This window comes from Lonchura striata, chromosome 3 (genome assembly GCF_050655825.1).
Source record: "Lonchura striata isolate lonStrDom1 chromosome 3, ASM5065582v1, whole genome shotgun sequence".
Taxonomy (NCBI): Eukaryota; Metazoa; Chordata; class Aves; order Passeriformes; family Estrildidae; genus Lonchura; species Lonchura striata.
In genome coordinates, this window is record NC_140705.1 from 48,449,495 (window position 1) to 48,468,699 (window position 19,205).

Below are 19,205 nucleotides of genomic sequence, written 5' to 3' on the forward strand. Positions count from 1 at the left end.
CATGTATAACATTACAAGCCAATTTTTAATGAACATCCAAAAAGGCAAGCAAAATAAAAGCTGCACTTACATATCTTACAATTTGCATCTTATGTACTTTATCTCTTTGTAAGCACTCAGATGCATTTGTTTTTCCTTTCTATCCTTGGTTTCATTTAGGAAACCTCACAGATGAACGTCAAGTGAAATCATTAAATCCTCCATGATGGAATTAAATAATTCTTTTTATATTAATAAAGAAATATTCAAATAATATTAAATATACATTATTATTATTATTATTATTATTGCTGGTTTTGACATTGCTGCTGGTAGTGCTGATGTTTTTAATTACTATGGGGATTATATAATATTTAAACGTTTCCATTCTCTTCATTTCTGCTTCAGAAACGTTTCCATTCTCTTCATTTCTGCCTATGGGCCCATATCAACATTTACATTTAAATGCAAAACATTTTCAATTATATACTCCTCCAGGATTCCTGGGTTTGGATTATTATCTACAACAAGAATTGAGAGAGCCTCAGAAACTTTAATTGTAGGTTAATATAATTTCCCTACTACACAGGAAAAAAGACCTTTACTGTGTTTATGACTGCTAGGTAGACTGAAGATGGATTATGAGTTTACGCACAACTCTTACTCTTTATCATTAGTTTGCACTTTAATGACATGGCCAAATTTGGTTTTAACAAGCCTTTACCTCATTCAGTTACAGTGAGAAAAGGCAAAAATTACAAGATATATTTTTAAGTGTGCAACCACAAAAAAATTTGAATTATGTGAAAATCAACTTCCAGTTTGATAACACCACATTTTCTGCACATAAATAAATCCTTCATTTTCAAAAGATTGCTTCTACTTCTGCATGCATGTAATAAAAGTCAAAGTGCAAAAGTGCATCTGAGAACTAAACTACACTTTCAGTCTTATAGTACCAGTTGAAAACTTCAGTTGAACTTGTTTCTGGGGACACTGTAGAAAACAAGATTTCCAGCTGAAACACAAACCTTATTAAGTGAAATTCTTGTAGTGGTGACAGATGCATAATTTAACACTACCTCAATAGAAGGGGTATGTGGCAGCACCTAGTGGCACATTTTTAAAAAATGCCTTCCACTGTAAGTTACAACTTTAAGGTATCAGTTTATTCTGATTTGTTTCCTTTAGTAAAATGGGATTAGTTTAATTCTGACCATTGCATTTAACAACTAACTTGGTTTAGGGGAGCAAAGATACTGAAATACACCAGTACAATCCCAAATAAATCCATGAAATGAGCATATTGAACTTGTAGTCTATAACATAAATTTTGCTTATCAGATTTATAGCTTTAGTTACATGAGATTCATCAGTAGTGGTTTACTTGTTTGACAGAAACAAGAACACCCCAAAAATGCCACAATAATCTGTTTAGAGGAAAGTGCTGCTTTCATTCCCCTGGAAAGCCACTACATTCAGATGATACCAGCTCTGAAGGGTGCCCAGGGACAAGGCTGTCCCTACCTCATTAAGTGTGCCTCCTTCAAGAATTCACTCTTCTCATGGTCTGTCGCACCCTTCTTCAAAGTCTGCTCAACAGAAAGCAGAAGTGTAGTAACATTTGGTCATTATCACTGTTACCACATGGTGCTTAAGTAAAACAATCAGACTTTTTTTTTTTTTTCTAGAAATCATTACAAGGCTGAGTTTTAAGAGATTTGCAAGAAACACTGCAAGGAAATACCCAGATCAGCCAACACCCATTTCTCAGATAAAACCCCTGAGACAGAACTCTCTGCCCACCCCATTCTGTTGCAAGAGAACAGATTATTGTGATTACCTTGACTGCTACTTTGGATTCTCCACTTCCATCTGCCAGGATATCCACTGCAGTCCCTTCATATACCTCTCCAAATGCTCCACTTCCTAACAATTTGTGTAAGTTAAGTTTGTTCCGAGGGAAAGCTGGCAGTGATTCAATCTCTGCTTGAGAAGGAAGAGTGCTACAAAACAGCAATACTAGTCACTTGTTCATACCTAAGGATTTCTGAAATTCTATCAAAATTCAAATGAAGCTGGTACTATTTGTCTCATCATAATTAAGGGGAGCTCAGGTGAGGCCTGGATGTTTTGGAAGTTCCTGGAAAACACCAGGTTTTCTTTTTTCCCTGGTCACTTGTGCTTCTTGCCAGAGTGACACGAGGGATCCAGGCTGGGCTGTGTGCCAGCAGCGGGGCAGCATGGCAGGGCATACTTTGGAGCAGACCTGCCCTGCAGCAAACATGCAGCTCTTAACTCTACCTCGAGGTTTCAGGGATGAGTGCCTGAAAATACATTTGCTCTGAGGACATACCGTATGGCATAACAGGCATTGGCTAGGCCCACTGTCTCAGCCATCCCCCTGAGCTGAGCTAGTTCTTTATCTTCCTCGATAAACACTATCTGTCCAGGCAAGGCTGGTTTTCTGGATTTCAATCTTTTCTTCCATACTGGAATAGAAAAGGAGACCATTAGGTGTTTCACTCTGAAAGGCCAAGTTTTTATAAGGATACAAACAAGTATTAGAGTTCCTTAAGCACTCCTGTATTCTCCCTGCAGTTAATCAACAGCAAGAAATGCCTGAGGATGGAGTGAATATCTATCCTGTCCTTCATATAATATGATGATTTTGTCCTTCAGAAATATAATAAGCCATCTCTAGAGCCTCAAAGAATGAGAATATACAAATTCCTCCCAGCTACCATCCTAAGGAGGAAGCATTTCCCTAAATCTGGAGGCCAATCATTTCCCACCATCTGAGCTGCCTTTCACCAAGGCTTGGCGAACTGAGGGTAAACAAAAAAACTCAATCACATACCAAAACCAAGTAGCATGACCACAGCCAAACACAGCACAACAACTCCAACCACAGAAGCAATGGCAATGATGATACCCATGGGCATCATATTATCTGTTAAAGAGAACAGAAAATTTGTTTAATTACTGTGTATGCATGCAATGTCAATCCCATGGAGTGGAGCACACCTGAGAGAACCCTTAAACTCCCTGCTATGTAAAAGTCAAAAGTCAAAGAACTGCACAAAGTTCTCTTGTAGGCTCTATGTGGGTGTGTATTTGGTCAGACTAATCCTTCTCCCCCATACTTCAGCCATTCCTGCGACCTAATGTGTATGCAGCAATTGAAAATGCTGAACTGTTTGACTACTCAAGGTGGGATTTCCAAGAGCACCTACAAATTGTAAGTCTAACATTCTGATGAAGGCTAGAAGTAATTCTGATATCTTTACCCAATGTGTGATCTTGTAGTTTTTCAAGCACATCATAAAGCAGAGTGGCAGAGCCACAAAGTGCTATAAATGAGCAGAAGCACTTTTCAGGCCCACTCTTCTGAGCAAAAGAGCCTGGATAAGCACTAGCAGCAGGGGTCACAATATGAACATCACCACTTATTACATTAGAGACACTGGTTTACCTTTGCAAGAATATTGTTATTAAAATAGCCAGTCTCTGTTCCTAAATTGATATGACTATTTAGAATAACAAAAAAAAGGACTAATTGGAATACAGAAGAATAAGACATACCTTCACTCAAAACTATATCCATGCTAATATCACTGTATTCACCAAGTCCCAGGACATTTGCAGCTGCTGCTCTGAACTGGAAAGTTCCTTTTAAGTTCTTGGCCTTCCATGTGCAAATACTGCCACAGGAGCCATTGTAAACCACCTCCCACGTGGACTTCACATCACTGCTGTTGCCAGACTGTTTCCTGCAGCATGCACAGCATGACACAGGAATGTCATTAATGCTTCTCCCCCAGCCCATTCTTTGCTTCAGTTTCATCGTTTTCACAGCATTTCTCTGCCTGCATAAAAGCTCAATCTGGTTGTGGGATTCTGGCTACAGAGAAGAAAATTGTGCCATGCCATTTCAGCAGTGCTAGGAATCAAACATCTTTATCTTGACATTGGAAATGAAATACTTGAACACTTTAGACACAAAAACCTGTTCAGTATATGCCTGATTCACCTGTTACAGTATATGCCTCACAGGCAAGATTTAGAAATGTTCTTATTTAGCTTTCTGGCAAAAAAAAAAATATATATATATATATTTTTCTACTGTGCTAGAGCTTTTTGTCCTTCCAGACCCAGAATATTTCAGTGTCTCTTGTGCATCAGGTTTACCAGCAAAACAGGAAGCAAGTAATTGGCAATGAAGGTACCATTCTTTAGCTAGCCACTTTCCCATAGTATCTGCTGACTGCTGGGTGTATTTCCTCCTTTCCCCATTGGACTGAGATTGATTGCACACAATAAATTCAGAGCTGATTATTCACCAACCAAAAGAAGACCACGTACCTAAACTTGAAAGGCCATAACTGAAATACCATTTCATGTCATACAACACCATAATACATCATGTGAAATGACCTTCATGAGCAAGTCACTCATTCTCCCAACATACTTTAATGAAGAAAAAAGGCCAAACACTTCTAAACCAGAAAGATATGGGAAAACACATGCCCTTGTTTTGTACATGTTGCCACTAGAGCTGTGTGAAAAGCAGAGGTTGCTTAAAAGGGCTAGGCAAACATTTTCTAGAATGCTGTGCAAGTGACCTAACATTTTTCTACCTGCTGTGAAATTCAGTCAAAACCATCAGCCTGTGTATATTCAAACTGCAGGAGAAAAGCTGACTACATTAAAAAACCACCTCAGTGATGCATTATGATTCCAGAGATGAATAAGAAGCTGGAGCCTGGAGAACACATCAGCTAATCCACAGCCCTGGCACAGACCTTTCCTTACCCACCTGCAGCAAGTCAGGTACAGATTGTCTCCTGGCATATCAAAAATATTGTTTTTTCAGAGCATGCATGTCAGTATTTCTGCATGCTCACAGAACTGTAGGAAGCTTACAGCACCAGGAAAATATATCTGGGTGAAAACTTATATAGGAAGGGCATTTCCAGCTCAGAGTGATGTCAGTCCTTAGCTTTCATAAGCACAGAGAAAGAATTAATGGTTGAGTTTAGAAAACTGTTTCCATCCACCAGTAATGACTTCAAACAATTACTGGGATATTTCAGAAGATAGATTCTCCTAATTTTAAAAGAATGCATTAATTAAAATTTGCGCTAACTGCTTTAAAGAAATCTCTACAGAGTCATGATCAAAACTTAGAAGTTCAAAGTCACTGCCCACAGCAATATACTCTAAGCTGCCCAGTCAGTCCTTCCAATGCCAGTGCAGGAATCAGAGTGACCTGGCACTCTGGTGTGACATCAATAACCCAGGCAATAGGTATTTGATGACACAGCACTTTAAGAATTATACAGTCATCCTACATGAGTGCAAATACTTTATTTCTGGCAATATTACAACACCTTTTTAAGTCACGAATATATTTGTACATATATTTTAGCCAAAAATACATACTACATATAACTTGAGATTTATGATTTGAAATTACCTCTAAATCTTCTAATTCACTGATACAGATCCAAATATATAATTGTTTTTCAAGATTGCTCTGAAAATGTTAGTGTTCATTTTCCTTCTGTGTTTTCCAGAATTTCTGAAAATTATGGGTACTTGTTATATCTAAGAAAGATATTTCAATGGGAAGGGCTTTTTGCATCATATACATTTTGTTCCTCCCATCAGAGCCAACATGAAAAGCCCTGCACACACAGATTTGTTCTGGGCTGCCACATGTGGGAAGAGTGCCTCATGCATTGCTTACCTGCTCTCTAAGATGTAGTAAGTCAGTTTGCTTCCATTGTCATCAGCCTTTTCCCACTGTAGAGAGTTTTTGGAGTCTTCAGCTCTTTTAGGGACTCCTGGCTTACTGGGAACACCAACTTAAGTCAAACAAAGGAAGAAACAGAACCCTTAAAGTGTGTTTATAGGATGACAAAGGGCCAACAGGCACAGAGAAAAATCTGATGTGCACAAGGGTGTTTAGACATACAAAAGGAAGGAGCATCTATATTAATAATCCTCATATAAAATGAATCCTTGGCCTTCTCTTTTTGATGGATAAATTCTAAAATTTTTATTCACATGCAGCCTTTCACCAGTAATGAGTTCACTTGTATTATAGGCATTTCATTTCAGTTCCACTCACTCTTTCCTCTGCTCCACTTGGAAATGAATCTCATTTCTTTTCCCCTATTAGTTCTGAAGGTGTGGTATTGTGTTATTTATTTTTCAAACAAACAGAATTATTGGGTCTTAGTATAAGAAAATTCCCTGCTAAATTTTTGAAAATATTATGTTTAATATTCACATCCTGAAAAAAATTCTTAAAATGTTGTTATCCTGTGTTAAATGCTTACCTGTAGTTTTAAAGCTCGTTGAAGAGGAAGTGCTTTTCACTCCTGTGACATAAACTACTGTTACTCTTACAAAGTAGTTGGTCCAAGGCTGAGTTCCTGTGAGGTTGCACTTGTAAACAAGATTTCCTATGCATGTAGTGTTCGCAGGCGAAAACCAGTCACTTTTTGTTGGCCACTAGAGAAATAAAATATCATTGTGGTCAACTTTCTTGCTCTGCTGAAAGTGTGTCACAGTTCTATTCCTGGGTATATTAACTACTTTGCCACCTCTTAATATGATAGTGGAAACATGACGCAGGTGCTCTTTCAACCATGGGACTTTGTCCTCTTGGTGACCAAGGACACAAACCCTAATTTTCTTCTTTGTTTTCAGGAGCCCTATAAGTCTTGGCAGTAACAAAGAACAGATTGAGTGCCTGCTTTACACAGACAAAAGGAGCCTTCCCCTTATATTTCTGGATCATTGTGCCCATGAGTTCAGCTTGCCATGATGCAATTGAGAGGAGGTGGGTTAGTGAAATTGTGATGTGACATTTATTTTAGGGCAGCGAAATCTTTGGTGTAGGTCTATTGAATATGATCCCCTATAGTAAAGAATCTGCATGATCCAGTTTAGGACATTACTTTTTCTGCATCCAGTGGTTCAGGTGTTGAAGTCTGAAGTTTTCATGCACGCTGCTCTCACTGCAGTGCTTACTTCTTATTCCTTGGACCTCATGTTCTCTGTGGCATCAGATACTAGGTTGTAGCTAATATTTATTGCTGAAAACTTTTTTCTTCTTTTTCTTGTGTGGGGCAGACATAGGATTTGCAAACCAGTTGGGGCAGGGCAGTGTGGAAACAGGGATAGGACTGCTGAAACAGGAGACTCAGACAGAATTCTGATGAGGTCATCCAGGATGTCCTTTGGCACTATGGAGTACTAAATGCTACAGCTGCACTCCTCCTTGTTCCTGGCAAATGCTGACTCCATCCTGCCCCTGCTGAGCAGCTAAGACTGACATCACTGTGCCCAAATTATCCACTGAAACTCTTCATGTACATCCTGCCACCCACCCTGTCCTGCTTACCAGGCCAGAGTAGGTTAAATTTTTTCTGATCTGAAGAAAACCCACCCCAAGACTTAGAGGAATCTTTACCTTACACAGCTCGAACCAGAAGCTGGTTTCACTGATGTGCAGAGGAGCTCTCCATTCTAGCTGGAAACTGATATTTCTGGGTACTATGTTGATAGGTGCAGCTGGAGTCTCAAAAGTTTTTGCAATGACAGGGACACTTTCAGAAAACCAGTTCTCATCAGGATGAAATGCAAGAACCTAGTGAAGCAATGGATGAATTGTACAATGCCAGAGCAGTTGGAAAGGCAGCTTTGCTTTTTCAACACCATGTTTGGAAGATCAATGTTTCAAATGACAGTATTCAGGCAATAGAGATTAAGGTGCAGAAAGATTTTGCACCTCATAGCTGCAAGGTTATATACCTTCAGGCTGAAAGTTCCTGTCCAGGAATATTCTTCCACAGAGTCTGTTCTTAGTCTCTCATCTCAGATTTCTACCAAGTCCCTTCTCTTTCTTGATCTTTCTTAAATGCCACAGTCTCTTACACAGACATGCAGATGTCACATCACATATTAGGCAGTGTTTTAGAACCACAGAAACATAAGTCAAGAGGTGCCTTAGCACATTGCTTTTCACTAAGCCACAGGCAAATATGGTCTGTTAGGTATGCGTACTTGGACACACACACACAGGTATTTAGGTATGTGTGTGTATACATATTACCCATTATATTATCGAAATCATTAAAAAAAGCCCAAAATCAAATTAGGACCTACAGATGCCCTCCTGCCATCATCTAAATGTTCTCCCAGCTGTGTAAATCACTCTATATGTGATACCCAGAGCACATTCTGCAGACAACGTGTTTACTTGGTTACTTTTGAAAATGTCACTCTGATCATGGACCTACTGTCCAGACACATCATTTATTATTTTATTAAGCCTTCATCTGTAAAGGGAGAAGCAGTGCATTTTGTTCTTACGTATATATATTGCATACTTTTATTTGTCTACTTTGCAGAAGAGAAGTTTAAAGATTGCAGGTTGAACAAACCAGTAAAACTATTTACAATTATACCTTGAATGAATGATTTGTTCCAGACTGGAGCCCACTGACAGACCAGGCAAGCATCCCATTTGAAAATTCATTTTTTCGTAAAGGTGTCACTGGGACAGGAGGCAATAAATTGACAGAGATTTGATATCGGATGGATTCAAGAGGTCCATTTGGCTTCAGAGGTTCACTCCAGGATATGTTGATGGTGGTGTCAGACAAAACTAATGTTTTAATAGTATTAACTGCCTCTGGGACTGAAACAGAAAGAAAAATTAATCTCCCTTTTAGAGTAGTCAAGAAATGTCACCAAGGAAAGAAAAGAAGGGTGTCAGTGTATTATTATGATTAATTCACAGAACTGAAACTCTACACTCTTTACTCTACTATAAAACTCATATTCTGGTATAGTCAGTCAGCTGTGGACAAGTTCAAAATATTTTGAGGGACCTTTAGTATCTTCTTAGCTATCCTAATACACAAGCAGACAAAAATCCCAAAAAACTGAACAACAACAGGAAAACAGCTGCTGCCCTATACCTCTACATTTACAGTTGTACCACTGAAATCCTGCTCCTTCTTAGTTTCCTAATAAGGGTCTCAGATGTGAGTTTAATATTGTGCTTATTTTAATATGAACACAAAAAGCAAAAAACAAAAAACAAAAACCTGTGCACTATTCCAATTGGAAAGTCTTTTCTTGAACAGAAATTTATGAAGGAAGAAAACCAAAAACCAAGCATTATTTCCTGTAATTTAAAATTTTTTTCAGAAATAGTCTGGCTGAGCTGTGTAAGGAAGAAATTTGTTTGCTGGTCAGATGTCCATACCAGCTGGATAATCATTAATTGCTCTGGAAAAGTCAACCCTTCCTTTGAAGCTTTAAGATCATGGACTTTGTAAAGGTATATGGCATGTTCCTACTCTGTATAAAAAAAAATCTTTATTTCCTATTGAGCTGTCCAGAGAGGTAAAAAGTTAACAAGTATTTAACACTATTTATGTTCCCAACATAACACTATTTATGTTCCCAACATATCAAAATTATAAGTCCATATGTGTTAATTCATATCCTAGTAGCAAGACTACAGATTATTTAATGAAATATACAGAAACTAGACTAGGAAAGGACAAATTTCTTATTTGTCTAGCTAAAACATATGTGGAGTGAGAGTGACACTCTGTGGCAAGAGTAATGCATTGTCTTCCTCTTTTTTTTCATTCCTTCTATTTTGCTATTTGATGGAAAGCACAAATTATTCCAAGCTTCTTTCACTTCATTAGAGAATTGAGAAAAAGGCATTGAGGGAATTCACACAGCTTCAGAGGTGTTAAATAGTGTACACACTTCAAGAGGCTCTAGCAGCATCTGATTACAATTTAAACTGGCAGTTACATTCATGAAATTGAGAACATAAGTGTCAGGACACATATACCTTCTATTTACAGCTGGCTGGAAGTTTTTCAACAAATTGTGTAAAGCTCTGAATGCTGATACAAATATCTATTCAAAACACTCAGGATTTGTAGGCTTGGGTGAGGTGACGATTTTTTGTTGGTTTGCTTTGCTTTTTGTCTAAGACTTGATTTTCATCCAGATTTTTCATTTTGTCCCGACTAGAGAAGCTTATTCTGAGTTTCATGTTTCATTTTAACATGAGACTAAAAAAATCCATTTGAGTAGAGCAATCCAGTCTCCCATTTCATACTCTACCTTTGTGTTTCATCACAGAAAGGGTGTACATTGCTGCAGGATAGTACAGTTTACCATACAAAAAAGTAATTGTGTCAATTCTTTCCACATCCCAACAGTATTTAATGTTATTCAATCAATGTGTCACACAAATTTTATATTACAGATGTGTAATCCCATGCAAAGAATTGAAATCTACTGATAAAAGGCTAGAATTTTTGGGTAGTTTTGGGGATTTTGATATTTTGTTTTTCTCCACAGACTCCATAGGAAGGTTGAATCATCCAAGTTGGAATAGATGTTTCAGATCATGAAATCCAACTGTCAACCAGAGCTACCACTGTAACCCCTAAACCACTAAACCACATCACCCAACACCAGGTGTCTCAAAACACCTCCAGAGATGGTGAATCCACCACCTCCCTGGGAAATTCATTCCAGTGCCTGACCACCTGAGCAGTGTAAACATTTTTTCTGATGTCTAATCTGAATCTCCCATCTCAGATAAAAGCCATTGCCTCCAGTCCTCCCACTCCAGGCACGGTAGAAGAGACCAGTATTCTCGCAATGTTCAGAGACCCACATAGAATGGGAGCCTATTTGCTTGATGGTGCAGATGCTAAGGGATCTGACTGTTAAGAGAAAAATACCCAGCATAGTTGAACCAGAGAACTCTCAAAGTCTGGATTCCATGAGAAGGGTAGCAATATGTCTGCACATCTTGTTTCACTTCCCTTTGAAAGATAAAAAGAAGTTCACCTTAAACAGAGGGTTTTTATGGGAAAAAATGTGACTGCTCCCAGCACTGAAAAACAGGGAATGATCTGTGCATAAGAGAAAGCACAGGCAGGTCTCAGGTGTCTCCTCTGGACAATGGTGGCAAAAAGAGAGGCTGATTATCCTATGAATGAACTTTTAAAGAAATTTTTAAAGATTTCCTTTCCCTAAGGAAAGGAAAAGGGAAATCAGGACCCCTGGAGTGTTGTTGATGACAGCTATTCTGGATAAAATGTTTTCTTGGGCACAGTTGATCACTAGGGGAAAGAGACATTGAGGAAAGTAAGAAAAACCCAGTGGTGGCTGTCTGTACTTCAATTCTAGTTATTCCATCAACTTCTGAAGCAGCCAAAATCCAAGGAGAGGTAAAAAGAGGCAAAGGAAAACCTTAGGAGTCCTGCTGTGACTCCCTCACTGCATGTCACAGCAGTATCCACATGCACAGCTGTGCAGGCTGCATGGCTCTGTGCCAGCCACAGCCAGTCCTGATGCAGCTGGGCTAAGGGAGCCAAGGGCCAGAGGCTGCTGTACCTCTCAGTTTCACTCCCTTTCCCTCTCTCAAAAAAAGAACTGCTCCAACTCTGCAGGACAAGACCCAGGCAAAAAAACTAATGAAAACAGGGGCTACAACATTCCCACATCCCAGTGAGTTCAACACTGAGTATTCCTGGGTGCCACCTCGGCAGTCTTTCAGCAAAACACAGATATGCTGTCATGTAGACTTGGCTATAATTCTGACTCTCTGACTTAGGAATTGAGAGAGGTGCCTGATAGCTTTGGAAGGGAAGAGTTTATGTAGATCAAGGTGACGCCAGGAACAACAGAGCAAAACTGACACAAGAGAAGAGTGAGCACTATGTACACTATGGGAAATAGCTACCTCTCGTAAGCTTTCTGTGTTTTCAGCAAGGGAGCTCAGCAGAAGCACTGAGAAAGTTATCTGAAGGGGAGCACAAAGGCACCTCCTCATAAAGACAAGTGTGCATCTACAGAATCACACATGCAAAACAATGAAAGGTACTGAGCAAGGTAGTTCTATTGGGTTGGGCTTCAACACATGCAAAAGCATAGCATGCATCTTTTGTGTGATTCTTCTCTTTCTGGAAGACATCAAGAGCTTCAAGGAGACTGGCACAGTAGCTGCCCCAGAGCTGCAAACAGGTAGAATGAAGCAGGGAATGAGTAGAAGTATCTTCCTACCCTAATTGAGGTATTTACAAGCATGGGAGGCATCTAGCTCAGACGAGTATTCTCTAGTATTCTCAAAGAACAAGGACTGAAAGGGCATATCAAAATTCTTAAAATCAACTGAAAATTGGTGGTTTTCATTCGGGCCAAAAGTGAAAATGAAGCATTGTCTTTTCAGCCTGGTTCACAACAAAATAAATCTGTATTACCCTTAGAAACAGCAATCATGAGAGTGACATCAAGCCAAGGGAAAAATTTTAACACTGAGCAAATACATAACACAGATATTTAAACATACATAACCACACATACATGCAAATACAACTTACTTAAAGATGTGGTGCAAGGCAGAAACTGCAACTGTTTAGCCATTTTTAACCATAATTTATCTTTTCTCAGGAAGCAAATAAGCCAAAGCATTAAAGAATATATACAAATATATGGAATCAATCTTTCAAATTCATCAAGTCTGCTTGTCAAAACCTTGTGAAGATCTACACTTTCTGATTTGCAACCCAAACTTGCGTACACCTTTCTCTGAGATGAGAACTCTGTTCAAATTCAGAATAAAATACGAAACAAACCTCCATAGAGAGTTGTACCAACTGTGCCTTCTCCCACAGGCAGCACTTCCTCATCTGAATAGTAGTTTTTCACTGCAATTTGTATGGCATAACTTGAAAATGGTTGTAGGTTGTCTAAGACAGCAACAGGACCCTGATATTCCTATAAGTGAAAACCAGATAATAAATACGCATTCTTAGAAAAGAGAGTCATATGTCAACCCAATCACCTGTCAATGAACTGTGTGCTTAAAATGTAATACAGTAGTGTTCTTGCATTGTAATACACTCTAGTGTTTGAAAAAAGAATGTTAGAATCACAGTTTCAGTAATAGGCCCCTACAGAAAAGAAAGCACATAGCAAAAAAAAGACAAAAAGTAGGGGGGGTTCTTGCACGAAGGAATCTACCACTTACCAAATACCACAGAGAAAGGGCAATTACTGTTGGGATGTAGAAATGGAAAAACTCACTGACAGAAAGCTACAGAATGGTTCATAAAATCACTATGATTTTTAGAGACACTATGAAGTTGTCCCTTGGGTACTTCATTATAAATCACTTTAAGTGATATCACTTTATATCACTTTAAGTGATGTCACATTCCCTGTTTGTGGATGATGTCCCATGCATTTCTGTGTGAAGTAGCCATACCAATGTTTTTTGCTGTGGAGCAGACAAACATTGTCTTGAGTTCCTGCAGATGTTTGTCATTTGTCTGGAAAATACCAGGTACGTCGGTGTAGGTTGGGATATGCCAGGGCAGAGCTGCTGTGGCATGACAGATGGCAAGCTCAATGTAAAACTGGTGTTAGTCATAGCAAGGATAGTAGGTTTCTCAATGTCTGGCAAGAGAATCAGGCATCTTTTATCTAGGAAAGACATCAAAAGATTAAAAATTAAGATTATGGCTGGACCAATCCAAACTTGCATGGGATTCTACCACCATTCATATGAGAAAGCATAACTACAAATTATTCTTTCTGCTCTCACAAAGAGAAACAGAAGAAAATTCCACCTGAAAGTACTTTATTTTATTACTTTCATGGACATAAAAATAGCGGTACTCAGAGAAACTCTTATTTATCTTTTACAAGATACAACTTTTAATTAACGAATTTAGGTTCTTCTTGAAGTAAAAGGTGTAGTTTGTACAATTTGGTACATCTTTGTAGCAAATTGTAGTTGCTGTGTTGTCAGGGCAATACATACAGATGAGCCCAAACTTGCCTGTTACAAGAAAGAATGATATGGCTCATAGACATTGCCTTTCTTTAGTAATGAAATGTTATCTGTTTTTAATTCCAAACAGCTTTCCATATGTAATGTAACAACAGATAATGAGAGACAAATTTGGGAGGTAGAAAAGGAGTCTGGAGGGAGAAAACAATAGAAAACTATACTGACAGTTACTGAAAGGTAACAAAAGAAAATTCCTCATCACTTGATGTACTTTCAAAAAAAAATTAAAATAAATTGAATGGACTTCCCGCTAAGAAGGAGGAAATTTAGGCTTGTGCACAGGGAAGAAGGTACAAGGACCAGTTCTTGCCATTCGGCCACAACTGACCTCATAGTTAAGATCTTTTCTCCCAAAGTGAGCAACCTTGCCATTGCTACCAAAGTCAGGTTCCTGCATCTTCCTCCAAATATATTTGCAGGTGTCAATGTAAATTAGAAAATCTTTGTGGGGATCTCTGGATAGAAATAATCCATTTGGACTGATATTTGGTTCTTCCCTTTCTGGACCAGCCAAGCCTGGAGCTCTTGCAGGAAACCCTGTCCCTGAGGATAGGGATTGGCACTTTCTGTACCAGGGCCAAACCAGGCTCCTACACCAAAGCCAAGACCACACAGATCTCATGAGAACAAATATGCCCAGAGTGTTGGCAAGAATAGCCTGAGCATTGGTCAGAGCAGCCACAGGCAGGCATGACTGTACCAGCTACTCAAAATAATGTGAATTTTTTTTATTTCAAAGAAGTTAATCTTGTTAAAATATTCACTTGTATATTTGCCAGGTTTTCTATGCAAAATTGGAGTTCAATAATAATTTTTAATATATTCATCATGCTAGTAGCTGTTCTAAACCTCTGCATTTACAAAGATAATCCCTATAGGTACCATGAATCCTAATTTTCTATTAAAACTAATGTTTTATTTATTTCATTATCATTCTACAATGATTTGTTTAAAATATTAGAAGTTCTAAGTGAAGCCTGGGTCTACTATAATGTAACCTGTCATCTCCTGGGTACTTAATTATAAATCACTTTAATAAGCAGAGCTCTTATCTCTTTATCTTTGGAAGGACAGACATTTGTTTTAGTTTTATATACTTGTGAACAAACTCAGAAATCTGTGTCAAAATAGGGATCTCTAATGAAGTCTTGCTACAACACTCTGGAACATATTAGCTCTTTTTCTGTGCTGTAATATGCACCACCTTTTCTAAATCTCCATGCCTGATGCTCCTTTGAAAATAGGGATAGTTTGGCATTAACAAACAGGGGAAATATTAATCATTGTGACCTTCCATTGTATCCAACACAAGGCCAGTCCTTACATTCATCCTTTTTAAAATGTGCAAATGATTTCTCTGCAGCAAGTACCTGAATCCATGAAGCATAAATACTTTACATAAATACACATCTGCAACTTAAATACATGCTCTGATAGAAACTGGTTACATTCACAAAACAAGCCCAAATCCCCTCTACCTGGATATGATTGTGCTGCTGAGCTGTAAGCTAAGATTTTCAGTGTGTGGTTTGCTCTCTTGTGAAGAAAGTGTCTTCTGCTTTCTTTATTTGCTAGCCAAATTTCAGTGTACTCCTTTGTTTCAACAGTCCAGTATATAAATGTCTTATCTGCAGTCAAGCTGCCAATTTTATTACCTGTGGGAAAACACTGGATTAATAAATTTTATAGTCAGCCCTGATGAGATGATTTTACAAGAACAGATGGGTGCTTGTATTCAGAGTGAGTCAATATAGCCATCTTGGCCATACCATATCCTCAATGACCTCCCCTTGAGAAGAGATTTCTGATATTTTTCAATAGGTCTCACGAAGCTGACACTGTTATTCCAATTTACAGGTGTAGATTTGAAGGTGTTTAACTCACATAATTATGAGAACTGCTATTCAATTAACAAACAAAAGAAATAAAACACGAAAGCAAGAGCTGTGTAAAGAAACTTTGATCTTTTTTTTCCAAGATAAAAACCACCATAATCTGCCATCTCTCAGAAACAACTAAGGTAGTTCATCTGGTAGCAGAGCAGCTTTACCAGCACGCCTCCAAAACTGAGCTGACAACTGAGCAACCAAGAGTAAGTGATATTATCACAAGAAGTGAAGCATGGATAACTTGTCATACAAGACCCTACCTGTGTGAAGTACCTTCCCCACATAATGAAGTCTGCAATGCCATTTTCAGGTATAAGTTGCTGCTGTATCTTTTCATTGAGATAAACTGCAATAGGTGTAGCTAATACAAAACCCTAGCAAAATAATGTGTTAACATCCTAAGTGAAATCTATTGACAAGCAGCACTTGAGGCCGTAGCATTTCTTTTATATCTTACTAGAATAGGCACTTGTGTCAGTAAACATCTTCACACTACTCTTTCTCCTAGTTTGTATGAACAGGGTACACAAACTACCTAGAAAAATAAGATACTCAGACCTTGAATACTTGGTATTTTGATAGTTCTCCAGCAGTGGCAACCATCCACATCTGAGGCCCAAATTTCATCTCCTCCTCTGATGAAAAGCAGCTGGGGATTTTTTGAGTCAGACAGATCTATACTCATAGGTCTTCCTAGCTCTGCTTCTGTGACATTACAGGTGCAGTAGTTCCTTGTCTTTTCTACCAAGCTGTGTCCCAAGATGTGCTGCATGGTGTTGTTCAGAATATCATAATAAAACATGTGGCTGCCATTGTCAAACTCTTCCATCCAGTACAAGCGGCTATCAAAGAAAATGCATCGCTTTCAGTAGGAAAACTTCAACATTACCAATCTAAATGCAAATTCCGGTTAAAATGCTTACTGTAAGAAAATTGTTGTCTGGTGCTGACTTTAATTTGCATTACTTGTATAGAAGAACCTATCAGTATTTAAGCATAATTCGAAATCTTTACTCAAACACAGACATCTTTTTGAAATCAAATATGTCCAAGCTCAACTAGCAGTACTGAAATGTCACTACATCCAAAAAATTTCTGAGAGTTACCAATGCCAAAACTCATCCACTATAAAAAGTTCTTTTTGGTGCTTAACAGTTCAAGTTCTATGAAAATCATGTCTAAAATATGCTTTTAAAAAAGTTATTAGTAGTGTGTGCCTTACCTTAAGAAAGGATATGATAACAGAGATGATACAGTTGAATTACTTTTGCTGAGCTGCTTGTTCAAGGCTTTTAGAGATTTTTCCTTGAGCTCAAGATCAATCAAAAATATTTGAGTTTCATTCTGTGGTGTTTTCAGGGCAACAAAGAGATGTCTTGCAATCCAGTCAACTGTGATGGCTGTGACATTGTGAAGATGCACATCTTTGAAAAACTTAAGAAAAAAAATTTAAAAGAAGAGATTTTTCCAACCTGATGTTAAGACATTATGAAAACCAATTTGTTTCTGGAAGAAAAATATCTACTTGGGAAGTAGAAGTCAAAATACAAAGGTGTGTCATGGATTGGCAATATCTTTAGAGAAATCAAAACTATTGTTTCACAAATATCAGTTGTTGCTTCCATATTCTTGAAATTAGAATGATGAGAATAAAATAAAATAAAAAATAAAATAAAATAAAATAAAATATAAAATAAAATAAAATAAAATAAAATAAATAAAATAAAATAAAATAAAATAAATAAAATAAAATAAAATAATAAAATGTGATACAAAATACAAATTTCAGTTGGCTATAAAATAATGGAAAAATAATGGTCACATAATGTTAATTTTCCTAGATTCTCTCAAGTAAGGGAGTGAACAAAGGACTACCTGAAACATTGAAGCATTCTGTATATTCAGAATAAAAAGAGAATCTTCAGTGACATAGTATGCTTTGTCATCATTAGCAGTATAACAGATGTCCTTTACATTAGTCTTGGCTGAAAGTTCCCATTTGGTATGACCACTGTCTATGTCAGTAAGAAACAACTTGTTGGCAGAAATAGTTATTAGAGTTGGGATAGGGAAAATATCTGGAAGGAAAAGGGTACAGCACAGTTACCAAAATAACCCAAACCCATCCTAGGTAAACACAGTTGTTCATAAAGAAAGCAAGTATGAGATACAAATAAACAATGGGTCTGAACTTATTATACTTGGTTGCATGCCACAGTAAATAAATAAAATAATGAGATGCCCTTTTGTCATCACAGTTAAACTACTAAGATATTTTCAGTGTCATTGTGAATGCTCACCTAACAAATTTAAGCACAGTAAAACAGATTTGTTCATTACATTACCTTTAACAGCCAAAGTAGAAACTTATTAAGATCTCTAGCAGTATACAGATTACAGGTGAAAACCTACTGTTCCATGCTAGCCTGGACTGGCACAGAAAAGGTAATTTAGTATTGTTTTGAGGAAAGACTTGAAATTCCCAAAATTTAGTCTAATGATAAGGAATGTGTTAATCTTTCATATCAGAGGATGATGTATCATGGTATCATTTCCTCCTATGTGTCTGCTTTATGTTACATAAAATGTTGGAGGCTATATATCAGATTGCCAAAACCTTGTACTGTCATTTTCACCAGCTATTGCACACAAACCATGAGATGGCAACTAAATCATCCATACCTGATGAATTCTTCTCTGCCATATCAGACATAGGTCCTGGACCTACAGAGGTGAAGGCCTGCACCTGTGGGACAGGAGATTGATACTTATGTAAAGTAACAGCAAAACTCACTGCCTTTGAGGGCCTGTAGGGTCAATAGAGACAAAATCCCTGCCTGCTCATCTAGGAACATAAGCGTGTGCTCTGACATAAGGCTGTGTTGGTTAGCTCAAAGCCTACTTTCAAGTTGAGACCGAGGCTATGAAGAGAACTTTAAGCAGTGGCCCAAAGATTGACAATCCATGCTGCATCTAAAAATTGGAGCTAAAAGGACTCTAGGCAGTCTTTTTGTTTCCTTTCCCAGCCTGGAAATCCCTACTATTGCAACAAACATGGTGTTCTCTCTTATTTGCATCTGGTCTGTTACATGCTCTCATGCTTTTAACTTATCTTTCAAGCACACATAATGTCTGTTCCAAAACTTTATCCCAATGAAAATATGAGCTCTTGACAAGTTTTGAACTGGAAGTCTCTTTCCATGGAAGCCACATGAGTTCTTGAATTTCTCAAACTGTGGCTCTGTTCAAAAGGCCTGTCACTCTCCACCAGTCAGGTGAATCTTGTGTTCAACTTGCAGTTTCTAGCAATGGCTTGGGGAAATCTCTAGAAAAGTTTCTTTTGGGCTTCACCATTAAGTGAACAACATGATACACAGAGAGGTTAAGCCAGGTATCCATGGGTGAGTCAGCAAATC

General features: G+C 38.0%; 1 protein-coding gene across 3 annotated transcripts in view; it reads right to left on the reverse strand.

Moving 5' to 3' along the window:
* Positions 1–19,205, reverse strand: part of ROS1 (ROS proto-oncogene 1, receptor tyrosine kinase) — a 69,839-nt gene that overhangs the window by 21,700 nt on the left and 28,934 nt on the right. For all 3 annotated transcript variants that reach the window (XR_014953726.1, XM_085575067.1, XM_085575066.1), the window contains exons 23-38: positions 18,472–18,535; positions 17,665–17,867; positions 17,012–17,223; positions 16,348–16,631; positions 15,379–15,555; positions 13,313–13,530; positions 12,681–12,822; positions 8,463–8,695; positions 7,466–7,642; positions 6,327–6,501; positions 5,732–5,849; positions 3,565–3,752; positions 2,840–2,932; positions 2,336–2,471; positions 1,823–1,985; positions 1,507–1,571 (exon numbers count right to left, since the gene is read on the reverse strand). Coding sequence is in view for 2 of the 3 variants with exons in the window: in XM_085575067.1 (XP_085431193.1) it covers positions 1,507–1,571; positions 1,823–1,985; positions 2,336–2,471; positions 2,840–2,932; positions 3,565–3,752; positions 5,732–5,849; positions 6,327–6,501; positions 7,466–7,642; positions 8,463–8,695; positions 12,681–12,822; positions 13,313–13,530; positions 15,379–15,555; positions 16,348–16,631; positions 17,012–17,223; positions 17,665–17,867; positions 18,472–18,535 (2,648 nt within the window). In the remaining variant the exon portion in view is untranslated. The remainder of the gene's footprint in view (positions 1–1,506; positions 1,572–1,822; positions 1,986–2,335; positions 2,472–2,839; positions 2,933–3,564; positions 3,753–5,731; positions 5,850–6,326; positions 6,502–7,465; positions 7,643–8,462; positions 8,696–12,680; positions 12,823–13,312; positions 13,531–15,378; positions 15,556–16,347; positions 16,632–17,011; positions 17,224–17,664; positions 17,868–18,471; positions 18,536–19,205) is intronic.